General features: G+C 57.2%; 1 protein-coding gene across 12 annotated transcripts in view; it reads right to left on the bottom strand.

The window, feature by feature from the left end:
* Window positions 1-13,864, bottom strand: part of HDAC4 (histone deacetylase 4) — a 291,136-nt gene that overhangs the window by 15,486 nt on the left and 261,786 nt on the right. For all 12 annotated transcript variants that reach the window (XM_046642744.1, XM_046642745.1, XM_046642734.1 and 9 more), the window contains 2 exons: window positions 7,299-7,417; window positions 5,384-5,517 (listed from right to left, as the gene is read on the bottom strand). In XM_046642744.1, the coding sequence (XP_046498700.1) occupies window positions 5,384-5,517; window positions 7,299-7,417 (253 nt within the window). The remainder of the gene's footprint in view (window positions 1-5,383; window positions 5,518-7,298; window positions 7,418-13,864) is intronic.

The raw sequence follows: 13,864 nt of genomic DNA, 5'->3' as shown, positions 1-13,864 counted from the left end.
GCCCCTTCCTCGCTCTTCCTCTCTTGGGGGATGGCTGGGGGGATGTGACAGCCAAGGACACGAGGCCCATGCTCCCGGTCCAGCTTGGCACTGGGCTTCCCCCCGCTGCTGGGCCCAGAAACTGGATGGGCGGCACGTGCTTCATCGTGATGCACTGGGGAAGCTGGTGTGCAATGAACGTGGCGGGTTCTCTTCAGGAAGCCCATGGGCAGAAAAGCCCTCCCTGAGGAAGGAGGAGGCGCGTGGAAGATCAGGACAGAGAGCGCTCTCCTGTGACCCTGGGCTGACCTGGGGCCAGCCCACCGCATCTTCCCTCCTCACTCCATCTGGATGTCCCCGGCTCGCCTGTCTCGCTTGCACTTCCATAGATGCTGCGATCCTCTTGGAAGATGAGAGGCATTAAAGACAAAATCAACCACAGATGCTGAGCACTGTGAACACGGGGTTCTGCTGCCTGGTCCCACAGCGGGAGCCTGGTGGCCAGTGCCTGATGTACTGGGACCTGCTGGACAAGGGGGACACAGGTCCGAGTGCACCTGGACCCAGGAGGACATCCTCCTCTCGAGCTGCCCTTTGCTGAGCCCGGTGGCCAGTGACGGAGGGGACTCTCCCATCCTCGTTTACAAAGGGGGGCTGGGAAGGTCAGCGCTTCACCACTTCTCCTGCATCCCACTGTAACTAGAGGAGGGGCGAGCCACGTGCAGGCACGCCTCCTCAACTGAAGGCTGGGGCAAGGGCCACCTTCCCGAATGTCGGTCAGCAAGGATCCTGGAGACTGGCCGGAGACAGGAGGCGACTCACAACCTCAGGCAGGAACACGTGCACTTGGACCCTGTGCCTGCTGCCAGCTCCCACGTGCAGCTGCAGTGGTCACTACTGGCCCGAGGTGAGCGTGACTGGGAGTGCGAGTGTGCCTGTGTGAGTGTGTGTACGACCGTGTGTGTGCACCCAAGCGTGTGCATGTGCGAGAGGGAGGGCGGGAGAGCCTGCTGGCTGGAAGCAGACACCTGGCCCTCAGACCGGTGGGTTCCGTGTCCTACACACAGAATCGTTTTTAGTCACTCAGAGCTTTTCTGCATCCACAGCTTTCACAAGCACAAGAATGTAATGGGGGAGCCGCATTCCTGAGTGAAGCCGTCTCCCAACGCTGCAGTTTCATGGAACCCTCCACGAAGCTCCCCCTCTAATCTAGGAGCTGGGTGGAGCGAACTGGTGGCATTTAGCCCTGAAGTGCCACAGGACTAAAGAGAAAATTGGCTCAAACGAAACCTCGCCTCTGGGGTGACTGACACGACTGCCGGAAGCTGGGCCCAGCTCGCCCCACACCCCACCCACTGGACGCCTTCGCCTCCATCTATACCGCACTGTGCAACACGTTTAAATGATGTTTCACGTCAGTTGTCACTGATAGCTGCATGTAACTTAAAGCTGAAACTATTATATAAGATGGCTCCTGGGAGCAATGCTGACCTTAGATACGGTGCTCGCCCCCCTTGGGAGCAGCCCGCTGTGGCCCCACTTCTGCTTTGTTCTCCCTCCTCTATGGTTCAGGCGGCAGAGCCCCTGCAGCTCGCTGCTGTCCACAGCTGGCCGCCCGAGTGCGTGCGTGCCAAACCGGCCGGCACGCCGTCCATCATGCTCATCAAAGGCCGCGGGGCGGAGGAGCAGGGCTCAGTCCAACTTTCTTGCATTAAAAAGATTTTTAAGAGACCTTGATAAAACTGGGGCTTCCTGCTTTTTGATGTGTTTAAGTAGAAGAACGTTTTCTTGTAAAAAGAGCTAACACGTCGGGAGCAGGAACAGGCCCCAGTGGAAAGTCAAGTTCTCTGTCGCTGTTCTAAAATGACTAGCGGGGAGTCCAGAAGCTTTAGGGGGGTTTGAATACACACATCAGTCATCTTTTAACTCCAGCAGACAAGGGGGAAAGGATTGTTTTATGTGGAGAAAGGACAAGTGATGTGTTGTGGACACTTTAAAACGCAGACTAGTATTTTATTTGAGAATATCAAGCATATCACTAACCAGCTGACCAGAAATGAGATGGCACCCGGATCTTTGATCCATGTGACTTAGGTTAAACGAGCACCATCCAGGACAAGCAAAGGCTGTCAGGGGAGAGTGGAGCCACCCAGGCGCCCGCCCACTCTAAGCCCCCTGCCCACACCCCACGCCGGCCCGACCTGCCCTAGCAGAGGGCAGGAGGCATGAGCCCGGGACCCCGGAGCACGTGGCTGCACAGGCATTTCCCCGCAGGAGCTGGGGTGCTGTCACCGTGGTGCCAGGGTCCAGACTGCCCCCTGAGCCTCAGGCTCAGCCCTCTCCCCAACTGCCGCCCCAGGACTGTGCTCATCTGGTCATGCCCTCCTCAGGAGTGGCCCCAGAGCGGGGCGCGTGGCCGGGCAGATTGTGATGGCTTTCCTCCCTGGGTACCACACTCTCCAGGGACGCCTGGCCCCCCTCTCCTTGTCAGGCCACCTCACATGGAGGACACACGCAGAGCTTCCTGAGGATTTAACCCCAAATCAAGTCATTCTCACACTTGATCCTCAGCTTGTGGCCCGCCAGGACTGGGCTGCAGACCTCACATTTGCCTCCAAACGCCATCTTGTCAGTTCTGTCCACCCTGAGCCCGGGGGGCACATCCACATGCTTCATCCTCCTGTCCACAGCATGCCTTCTGTTAGTTCACTCAGGCCAAAGGGAACAACACTGACTGGAAATGGCTTGAGGACAGAGCCCTGCATCACATCACGGGAGACCTCTCTACAATGTGTCGCCCCATGAACCTTGTTGGATGCAGTCAAATTTAATACAGTGGTCCCTCCTTATCTGTGGGGGATACGTTCCAAGACCCCCAGTGGATGCCTAAACCTGTGGATAGTACCGAATCCTATATAGACTATGTTTTTTCCTATATAAACATACCTATAAGTTTAATTTATAAATTAGGCATAGTAAGAGATTATCAACCATAACTAAGAATAAAATAGAACAATTATAACAATATACTGTAATAAAAGTTACCACAGATCTTAGCAGCCTCAGAATATGATTTTTTTTCTTCAAAGTCGAGAACTTTCACCTTTTCACTTAAAGGAAGCAGTTTAGGGCTTCTCTTTGGCATACCTGAATTGCCAGCATCACTACTCTTGAGCTTTGGGCCATTACTATGGAAAACCAGGGTGCCTTGAACACAAGCACTGCGGTACCTTGACAGTCAAGGTGATAACCGAGGCGGCTACTAAGTGACTGATGGGTGGCGGCGTCTGCAGCGTGGATGCGCTGGACAAAGGGATGAGTCACGTGCCAGGTAGGACGGAGCAGGAAGATGCGAGATTTCATCATGCTACTCAGAATTCCTAAGTTTCATAAAAAACTTATGAAGTGTTTATTTCTGGAACTTTCTTTTGGACCGCAGTTGACCACAGGTAACTGAAACCGTGGAAGCGAGACCGTGGATAAGGGGGACTACTGTATGTACCTTCAAGAACCTGCCTGAAGCCCCCCTTCGCTCCGCCCGTCAGCACCTTCCTCGAGCATCTCGTGGACTCTGCCCTCTAATGCACTTTGCTGATGGGGGTGTAGGAGGGCAGCCTCAGGGACGGGTCAGGACAGCTTTGGGTGACTGGTCTCCTGGAGGAGCCCTAGCACTCTGACCATCCCAGGGGGAGAGCCCACTGCTGACTCCACACCACATGAGACAGGCCTTATCAGGGGCCTTCCCAGCCAGGCTGCAGCCAGCCTCACCGCATCACCCTTTCCGGGGGTTTCTGGGTCTTTCGGCCTCAGTGTCTCCTGACAGAGAGGAGAGAGTGGGGGTGGGAGGGGCGCCCTTGCCCTCTATGCCAACCAGCAGGACACCAGCTGGCTGAGCAGAGCCCAGTGCCTCCTTGACCCACAGTCCTGAACATGACCCGACGGCCACTTGGGTTGTCTCCACCTCAGCCGCCCCAACATCACTCCTCGGGGCCACCCCTCTCTCTCGCCCACTTCTTCTCAACTGGACGTCGGGACCTCCCCTAGTGGCCTGTGGATCCAGGCATCCCCCTCCTCCTGCCATATGTGCTCAAGGCTGCATTTCTGGTGCAGCCTGTTCCTCCTGAGCTGTGCGTCTTTGAGCCTCAGGTCAGAGCCTTGTCACTTAGGCTTCTCTCTACTCTGGGTGCTGACCAGCAGGAGCATGGGGGTAGAGACAACGGTACCCTCACTGGACATCCAGGTAAGTCTGGCCCTACTGAAGAGTGTCCTCATGCATCGCGAACCTGGAGAAGCCCCGTGTCGTGTGATGCGGTGAGGAGAGGTGAGCCCCAGGGGACGGCATGAGAGTGGAGCTCATGAGCTAGGTCCAGGCGTCCCCACCGTGGGCCCTGTGCCCGTCAAGGCCCTGTGTCTGGCGAGCTGGGCGCCAGGCCCCTCCCTGCTGCGGGCTGGGCCAGTGATCCAGGGTACGCTGGCCCTGCCCCCCACAACACCAGCCGGCTTGTTTCTAGGACCCACGTGGTAAGGTCACCACGAGCAATGAGAGAAAGCTATGCCATGGGGAAACCTGAACCTGCCCATGATCCTTTGGTGGGGTCAGGACACAGGTACGTGGCCCCATAACCACAGGCCTGTGGGTAAATTTCAAGTTTCAGGAAGAGCACATTTCGGAAATTCAAAATGAAAGCTACAAACCAGTTTTGTGTCACCAACTTTAGAGGCTCAGCAGGCTGGACATCACACTGTCACCAGTAGCCCATCCCCTCCCACCATCCCGTCCACCTGGAGTGCCAGCCGGGAGGGTGCGGCCCCGCCTGCTGTCACCCTGGAATGGAACACTCCCAGTGGCTCTCTCCCTTGAACCCTCAAAAGTTCCCTCTCCCGAGCCAGAGCCTTTGAGCTCCGGCTGTGCAGGCCAGGCCACAGCATCTCCCTGACTTTGTCCTGTGGCCTGAGTGGGACACAGTATAGTGCCCCGACCCTGGGCGTCACCTGCGGGGTCAGAGCAGCCAACAGGGCTGCCGATCAGGAGCCGCGGTGAACGGAGGCCCAATATCTGACCTGCATAGTGACACCCCCCTCAGAACTTGCCTTAGAAATTCTGGAACTGACTGTCCATGAAGGAGGAGACCAAGAGATTCATATATTCTCCATGTGGCCCACACGTAAAGGTGAGGCACTTTAACATACAGAATGCTGAACCACCTTTTCAAGAGAAAAGGGTTCTTATGATCCTTGTGCTCACCTCCTTCTGGCTGTAATTACACAGTTTTGTCAGATGTACAACAGCCCTACTAAGTGGGGTTGGGAGGGAACATTTGGCACTGAGAGACAGTGAAGTGAAATAGGCCAGGTCTGGGCCGGGCCCACGCACAGAGCAGCCGTGGCCTCCTGGTCCTCCTACCTCGTTTCCCAGCAAAGCAGAAACACATGCTTCCGAGGCGTCGCAAATGGCCGTGAGGTCGTGGCCCCCCTCCAGGGCCAGAATAATCCGGCCGCCAGCCAAGCCCATCAGCTGCTTCGTCAGGTACCCGAAACCTGCAACAGAAATGCGAGATGCAAGTCAAGGGTGGGGGCGGGCCGTGGGCCCCCGCCTGGCAGTGGATCAAAGCCCCAGAAACGCATTACATCACGTTATGGAGACCCAGGGGGCTGGCACACCGAAACATATAATAGAAGCCAGGTTTGATTGTAATAAATTCATCGAAGAATTTCGGGCTGGGACTCTTTTTGATCTGTTTGAGAGTAGGAATTACGGTCTGAAGGCTTTGATTTTATAATGCCGCAAATCATCTCATTTGGGGGGCAGGGAGGAGCCCGTCGGCTCTCTCATGCTGGGACCACAGAGGCCAGGCCTCGGTGGGCAGCCGGGACCCCAGCCCGCAGCTGTGAGGGCATGGCCACATCCTCCCAGGGGCCCAGGGGGTTCTGGGCAGCCGATGTGGGGGGCACACGCGTGGACGCACACACTCATGCAGACACGCACATTAATGTCACGTGCGCACTTCCAAGACTCTCACACAGCTGTGTCTGGGGTGTCTGGCTTTCATCAGTAGCCACAGTCCCCCCAATGCAGCCACATCGCCCTCCCACGGGCCCAAAGCGCCTGATGGGTAATGATGATTGCCACCCTCAGCCGGGACAGTCTGTCGTTTATTAGAGAGCCGGTGAGCACTGCGCCACCCTGATTAGTGGCCCCATCACAGGCTAGCCATCAGCAGACCAGGCCCAAGGCTGGGCTGTGCTCCCCGGCAGTCACAGGCACTGGGGAGGCCGTAAGTTCCGAAGCCTTGGGTTGTCTCCGTCCGATGGAGATGCTGCCCACGGCTTCGAGGCTGCCACAAGGATGAAGCAGCTCAGGACGTGGCGGCAGGCTGGGCCGGGCACTGAGGGGTGCCCGGCATGGTGCACACTCTTTGCCCTCTGACTGGTCACTTCGTTGGCCACTAGGCCCACGACCGGGGGCACAGGGACTCTGAGAGGTCCTGTGCTGGAGCACAGCCACCCAGGGCCACTCTGTTTCCATCTTTCTCCTCTTGTGAGCCCATATTCTCCCCATGTGAGGGACAGGGATGTGGACGGGCTCTCCTCAACCATCTGCACTGACAGGAACCATGGGCCATGAGGGGACCCTAGGGCCTCAGACAAATCACGAGGGCCATGTCCAGGAGCCCAGAGAATCCCAGGTGCCTCGACTGCTGTGACACCGGGGGTGCTGGGCAGTGGTGGCGGGGGCTGGGGTGCATCCAGGGCCTTTCTGTGTACCCGAGGCTCGACGCCAGGAGATGCACATTGCTTTGTGGTTTGCTGTGACAGAGCAGAAGCACAGGGCACAGCCACCACTAGGCAGGGCTCTTTGCACAGCCATCTTTCTCCTGGTTAAAAGCAGGGCCGTCGTCCCATGCAAATCGCCCAGAGCGTGCACGGATGTGGGGCTCCCTGCTCCCCTCCAACTTGGAAGTGAACTTGCTCTCAGCTATTCCCCTCCACATAGGTTCCTCCCCGGTCAGCGTGGGTGACATGAGGCACTGCGTCTCAGCTGAGAAAACGTGCACCCCGGTCACCGCGCTCAAAGGCTACACGACCTCACGCCAGCACGACTGCCAGGGCAGGGTGTGCTTGGGGCCTCCTGGTCTCTAGCCTCCCGCGCTCGGCTAGCCCCATGTTCTTGGGCTTGCTGGCACTGTCATGTTTTGGGTAATACGAAAAATGTTAGTTTCCTTCTGTTGTCACTAACGCAGGGGCTTGAAATACACAGCACACTGGATCATAAACACATAGAGCCCCGGGTGCTCTGGGCAGCCTGCAAACCCACTTACATTTGGCTGAGAGGTTGTAGCCGCCGAGCGGCGTGGGGTGGCCCTCCACAGCGTCGAAGCCTGATGACACCAGCACCACATCCGGGGCAAACTCGTTCGCGATGGGCATGACCACCGTTCTGCGAAGGGCAGGAGCAAGAAACACTGGTGAGCCCAGGTGTGAACACGGCTCATTTCACAGGTGTCCCAAACCCACAAGCCCCAATATGAAGGCTCAGGGCCCAGTGCAGCACAGGCAGTGCATGCGTGGGCCGTCTTTTGCACATTTTGGAGGTGATCTGTGACCTGGCCCCCCCCTCCAGCAACCGCTGCCCTGACCTGGAGCGAGTGGAGCAGGAGGCTGGGCTACTAAGGATCATCTCCAGCCTCTCATTCTTGGTCCTCCCCGTCTTCCCCCCCGCCCCCGCCACCACCGTCTCCCTCCTGCTGGTGGGGACGGCTCTGCTCACGCCTCTGCTCACTTTACACCGACACTGTTTCAGGACGGGCACAGTCACTGCCTCCAGCACAGGTCCCAGAGCTTTGTGGCTGAGAAGGCTTGGGAGCCACTGACCCCAGAGGGCCAGGGCAAGGTCAGCAATGAATGACCGGATAACCAAAGAGCATGGAGGCAAGGGTGACGCATCGGGTTAATGAAAAAGAAATTCTGTACTTAAGATCTTTAAAGGGGGAGCTGATGATCAAATTTAAGAGAGCTGACGGTTAAAAATATTTATTTATTCACAGAGAAATCCAGTGGTTAAGTTACAGTAGGGGAACAAGGGAAAGAGTCTACTTGAAAAGTAGAAATACACTTCTTAACACAAAACACCCAGCCGGGAGCTCGCAGTCCGTCAGCCCGACCTGTAGACATGGGCGCTGTGTTATAAGTGAGGATCTATTACAGGGGCGGCCCAGGAGACCCATGTCACGTAAGCTGCTCTATTTGATTTGGAATTAATCACCACTGACTTCACTCTCCTTCCTCCCCTCTGGGGGCACAGTGGGCAGAACCACAGGTGCCCGGGGCCCGTGCTCCTGCAGCAGCTGAGGAAGGCAGCCTGCGACTGCGCACGTGTGCTGTGCGACTCTGCTGGACTCGTCACTCAGCCCTCGCTGAAGAGGGCCAGGTTTTACGGTTCCCCCAAGGTTAGTAAGCCTTCTGCCTACTTCTCAGAGCTGCTCAACAAGTTTCTGCTGCAGCAAAGGCTCTGTGTTCCTGCAGCTTCTACCAGCATGCACGCCCAGCTCGTCTCGCAGTCTCAATTTCCTGCAGACAGCTCTTAGAGGCCCATGCGGACAGGGAGTCACGCGCGCCCGGCATGGCCACGCTCCCTTCCCACACTGCAGAGTCTGGAACACCAGCGCCGAGGGCGGCAGGGCTGGTGTGAAAGCCTCCAGTCTCTCCTTCAGCTTCCATTTCAAAAGGAAAGCCATCGCGTAAGTCAGCAAAGTCAACTCCACGAGGTACCCACTTTGGCCAAAAGAAACAAAAATGCTCGAAATTAAATGTTACTCCATTCAGGAACTCTTCTAGATTGCAGTGCTGTTGAGGATCTGGCTGCAGGTGGCGGCAGTGATGAAAACCCCTCAGGGCTGCAATAAGGGGAACCTCTGCCCGCCCTCCACACAGGAGCCCCGGGGAGGAGCCGGCCGAGGACACCGAGGATGTCGGAGCAGCTGGAACACCGAGTTCCAGCTCCAGGGAACACACACCACCTGGTTCCAAAAGACCCACAGAGCGAGCGCCTCCGAGAGAGGAGGCTCGGCTGCGCGACGTGAGGGCCCTCTGCGGCTTTCGTCCACTCAGGGCAGACACTGAGAAGTCATCCACAAAGACAAGCACCAACTTCACAGCTCGCCAGCCGAGCAGCTCACTTCTGGAACCTCGGACTGCGGCGTCAAGAAGGCCGGGCTTGGCTTTTGAACATTTCGATGCTTTCACTTTTCTTCCTTCTGAGGCTGTGCCCAGTTCAGTTTCCTCTGGAACTGTCTGCAACAGGCTCAGGAAAGAAGTTTCAAAGGACCCAGGGTCTGGCACTCTTTTCCTACAAGGGCCAGGGGGTCAATATTTTAGTCTTCAGGCCACACAGTCTCTGGTGCCACATTCAACACTGCCCTTGTAGGGCAAGAGCAGCCACACATGATACGTGAACATGTGAGCGTGGCCGTGTCCCAGTAAAACTTTACTTAAAAAACACGTGGTGGAATTTGGCCCAGGGGCCATAGCCTGCCAAGCCCTGCTCCAGACGCCTGTCAATACGACTTTCATAACATCCTGCACTGCGTGACACCAGCCTCAGATTTCATGTTTCCTTGTGTCCACTGCGACGCTGCCACAAAGGCTCAACAGACGCTGTAAACACAAAGGAGGAAACACTGCCTCTTAAACAGAGCGTTTGCTTCAGAGCATGTTCTGGAGTGTGTGTTCCCGGTCCCGCCATGGGCTCTGGAAGTTGAGAAATTCTCACTCTAGGCAGTGGCAGGATGGAGCGAATGCCTCAGGATCCAGGAAGTCGTCTGCTTTTCTCTCAATGACAAGCAGACGTGGCCTGTCTTCCCAAAGGCACAGGTCCCGGTCCCCTCTCCAAGGACCTGGGGTTTCCTCAGTGGCTCCTGACGGGCAGCATGGCCCAGTGAGGCCACGCTTGACACTTGACACTTGCCAGTGCCTTTCACTGCCTCTGTCAGCCCCTGGAGACTGGATTTTAATTATTTTAATGACGTTCCTGTCGCACTAACCTGGTCTTCAGGTGGAATAACAGTTTCAGCGTGCTTTTGGTATGGATTTTAAAGCCAAGACGTTTTTTCAATGAAAACCACAGACATTTTATGCAGACCCCAGCTCATTCACAAAGAGCTTCTGCAGCCGTTTTGAAGCAAGTGCATGTGGCGGGCTTTTGGGCTCTGCTTTGAAGTGCTGCTGAGCTATTTCATTTCTAATCCCCCCACAAAATTAAAAAAAACAGCCCTGTTAAAATCATCATTAAACGAAGTCAACGCCGAGAGTCCCTGGCGTCTGTGCCTGGTGTGTGGCATCGCCCCAGAGCCAAGCAAAATAAAATATAAAACACGGCCGGTCCCGTGGGTGTGGGTGTGAGAGAGTGTACATATGTGTGTACGCGTGTGTGTAGGGGGGGCTTGAGCACATCGGCCACACACGAGCGTGGGCAGCCAGGACAGTGGACGTCCATGCACACACCCTCCCGTGTTTTCCTGGGTTGGACCCTCTAGGTTGTGACCCCAAACGCTCACTAAGGCTGAGACAATCTGAAGTGGCACAGAGTGCTGGCGTGTGCTGGTGGGCCTCCAGCACCGACGTGCGGTCCACCCTCAGAAATGTCACTGGCCCTCAGTGGGACTTGTGAGAAGAGGGCCGAATGCGCCCTGACTATCCTGAGAACCCGCCTTCTAGAAGCTCTGCCTCGTCACCAGCCCGGCATCCTCATGTGGGAGGGAAGCTGAGAGAACATCGTACTTCGTAGGTGCTGCAAAGAGAATGGGGAACTGGCCTCACACTTTATCTTGAGTTAAACTTTAATAAACAACTTAGTCTCTGGAAATAAGAGCTAAATATTTGCTGTTGGCCTTCTCTCAACCGTCACTTTAAGGTGAGTGTTTCTGTGGGGTCACCTTTGACCTACAAGGCAACCTGAGGGCAGAGCGGGTGGGCTGGGAGCTTCCCAAGGCAGCAGACGGTCCCCTGACTGCTGAGAGGTAGGGGAGTGGGCAGGTCTCCGAGAGAAGAGACGGGCAGGTGTCCATCAACGGTGACCCCTTAGTGGGGGAGAGGAGAGGGTATTGGGAACAAGCCCAGACCCCCTAGCATGCGCCTGTCCCTGAGGGTGGAGCTCAGATGGGACAACGCCCTGCAAACCCCAAGCGCAGGGGAGCACGAGGGCGACACAGGCTGCTCTGCACGGCCGCGTTGCGTACTCTGCTCACAGGGCAGTCCCAGGTGAGGCCTGGGGACGCTGCCCTTCACTACGTACACGGCACTGTGCCCTCCCCTCAGTCCTGTGTTCACTGGCCAGCCCACACCTGCGGCCTGGCAGGCACGACTGTGTCCGTAACCGCAGGTTTCCATGGGCAAGGCATCCAGGATGGGAGCAAGCCAGGACAACAGAGTGGGCAAGTGGAGTGCGACTTGCTAACGTGCAGAACCGCAGCCCCGGATCGGCCCCTGGCTGCTCTGCGGAAGAGACAGCACCAGGGGATACCACGGGGCACTGACAGTTAACAGAATTGGGTTCCATGAGGCACCATGAAACATCAGATCACGGGGTGTATGAACACAGAGTCTCCGAAAGCCAGAATGGGATCTAAAGGCAATGATTAATTCCACAGTTGGTTCCAACTTCTGGAAAGAAATGACCCTTCAATTCGTCTGCTACATCAGGACCCTAAACAAAACCCACCAAGCTCACGGTCAGCACAAGCCTCGGGGCATCCAGCCTGGCATGGCTAACAGGCCCCGGAGCCGTCTCTCCGGGGGCTGTGCCCACCTGTGCCAGGGAGCATCTGGGAACCCGGGGGGGCAGCGCCAGAGGTTCCAGTGGAGACAGGATTCAGGGCTGACGCCCTCCCTGCATCCCTGGCTCCTTCCTGATCCCCAAGTGCCCCATAAGCATCACCCACACAAACTATGTCCTTTCCTGAGGAGCCTGGAAGCTCCTGTGGCCAGGGCCTCTGCTCAGAGTGGGCATCCTCAGTCTTCTTTCCTCATCATTGTGGTTTGTGGGTAAGCTCGCAACTAGATGTCTGTAGCAGGGTGAGGGAGCAGGAACCACCTCACAGAAGAATAGCTGTGGCCGAACTGAGCCACTTCCACAGGAGGCTGTGGCCCTGGGTACCTGACAACACAATTTTAACAATCACAGTGTTTCAATAGATGACAAATTCCTTTAGTGGTGCGTCGTGCAATTCTTGCTGTGAGAGGCAGGAAGGAGGCAGAAATCGGGAATCAGCGCACATCTGCATGGTGGGTGTGGCCTTGAAACCAGCCCAGCTGCGGTGTCGCTGAGCTCAGGAGTTCCACCGCATCCTTTCAGAGTCACCAAAACCCATGGTCTCCGCCAGATGTGCCAGGACAGTGGCTGGAGCGACTGCCCGTCAAGGATTTGAAGTCTACTGAGAGTCGGATCCAGAACAAAGATAAAATGATGGGCATCCAACTGCTCCAGCCTGGCTGCCACCAACTGTGACGCCCACTGCAGCTCCCCTGCCCACAGCCCTTGGCCACCCTCAGGCACTGCGGCTGACCAGGGAGCGAGGACTGCCAGGCAGGCTGGACGGTGGGGCCAGTCTGAAATGCCCCCACACTGAAAGACCAGCTCTGCCCGCTCTTGTCCCCACCAGGCCCCAGCCCACTGCTCCACGGCTCCACAGGCCCCTTCCTGCGTGCTCTCCTGCTTCCAGCCTCTGCACTTTACTCTCCGAGACTCGGCCCTGGTGAGGTGGGAGCAGCCCTCCCTGCCGCTGTGGCTCCCGGGGTGGAGCAGGTGCCCTGCTGAGCCACTTTCGCCCTTCTTTGCCATCTTGCTCACTGCTCCTCCCAAAGGGGTTCTCCGTGCCCCTCCTGTGGTCAACCCAGGAGGCCTCCGGCCCCACACCATCCTTCCCTCAGCATCCACCCCACACAGTCCCCACTGCTCCCCACCAGGGTCCCATGTGCTCTCAGCTCCCTGCCCTGTCACTGTCCCCAGGGCTTTGCCCACCTCAGATAGAGGCTCTCGGACAACTGCATGGGCTGTCTAGGCCCTGGAGGCCCTGGCTGCCAGCCCACCCACCTCACAGTGCTCTCCTCTCCTCCTCAGCACCTGGCACCCTCTTCCTTTCAGGTACCCCTGGGAATACAATATCAGAGGCAGCATAGCCCGCTGAGGACGCCCCATACCCTTGACAGGGGCCCACCCACCAGGCACCGGGGCCACCGCGGGCTCAGGATCCCCTGGCCTCTCCTGCCTGTCTCGCTGCTCCACTGCGTGAAGCCGACCTTGGTCTCTGCCTCGGTATCCCCATGATCTCTCCTGGTTTCCTGCCTTCTGCTGGACAGGCCCTGGCCTCCCCACTGGGACACTGCCCTCTGGGCCTGCGTGCCCCTCCAGCTCCTGTCCCTTCTCCTCCTCAGCCCGGATCCTCAGAGAGCGGGCGTTGCTCTCGTCCTCACATCCCATGCACTCCCAGCCCAGAACGTTCTGCCCCAGCCTCCACAGACTGGCCTTCCAGTGGCCTCCTAACTGCCAAATCAGAGGGACACTTTCCAGCTTTTCTTGAAAACCTGCTAAACTGTGAGCATCCACAGCTGAACCCACAACCTGCTCCTCCCGGTTCTTTGTGTGGTAGCCCCATCCTCCTCTCCAGACAGCGACCTGAGAGCTCACAGGACACGCTGCCCGCCCTCAATTCCGTCCCACTCTCAAATATGTCCTGAGGTGGCCCCTCCCACCCCTACTCCCCGTCCTGGTCAGGCTCTGTCATCCTTCTCTGGACTCATCCACCAGACCCAGCACAATCCACCTCACCCTGAATCCAGGAGTGCCACCAAGCTGCCAGGAGACGGCCGTCAAATGCGCAGACCAGCCACC

This window comes from Equus quagga, chromosome 17 (genome assembly GCF_021613505.1).
Source record: "Equus quagga isolate Etosha38 chromosome 17, UCLA_HA_Equagga_1.0, whole genome shotgun sequence".
NCBI classification, from domain to species: Eukaryota; Metazoa; Chordata; class Mammalia; order Perissodactyla; family Equidae; genus Equus; species Equus quagga.
This window is presented reverse-complemented; position numbering and strand designations above follow the sequence as displayed.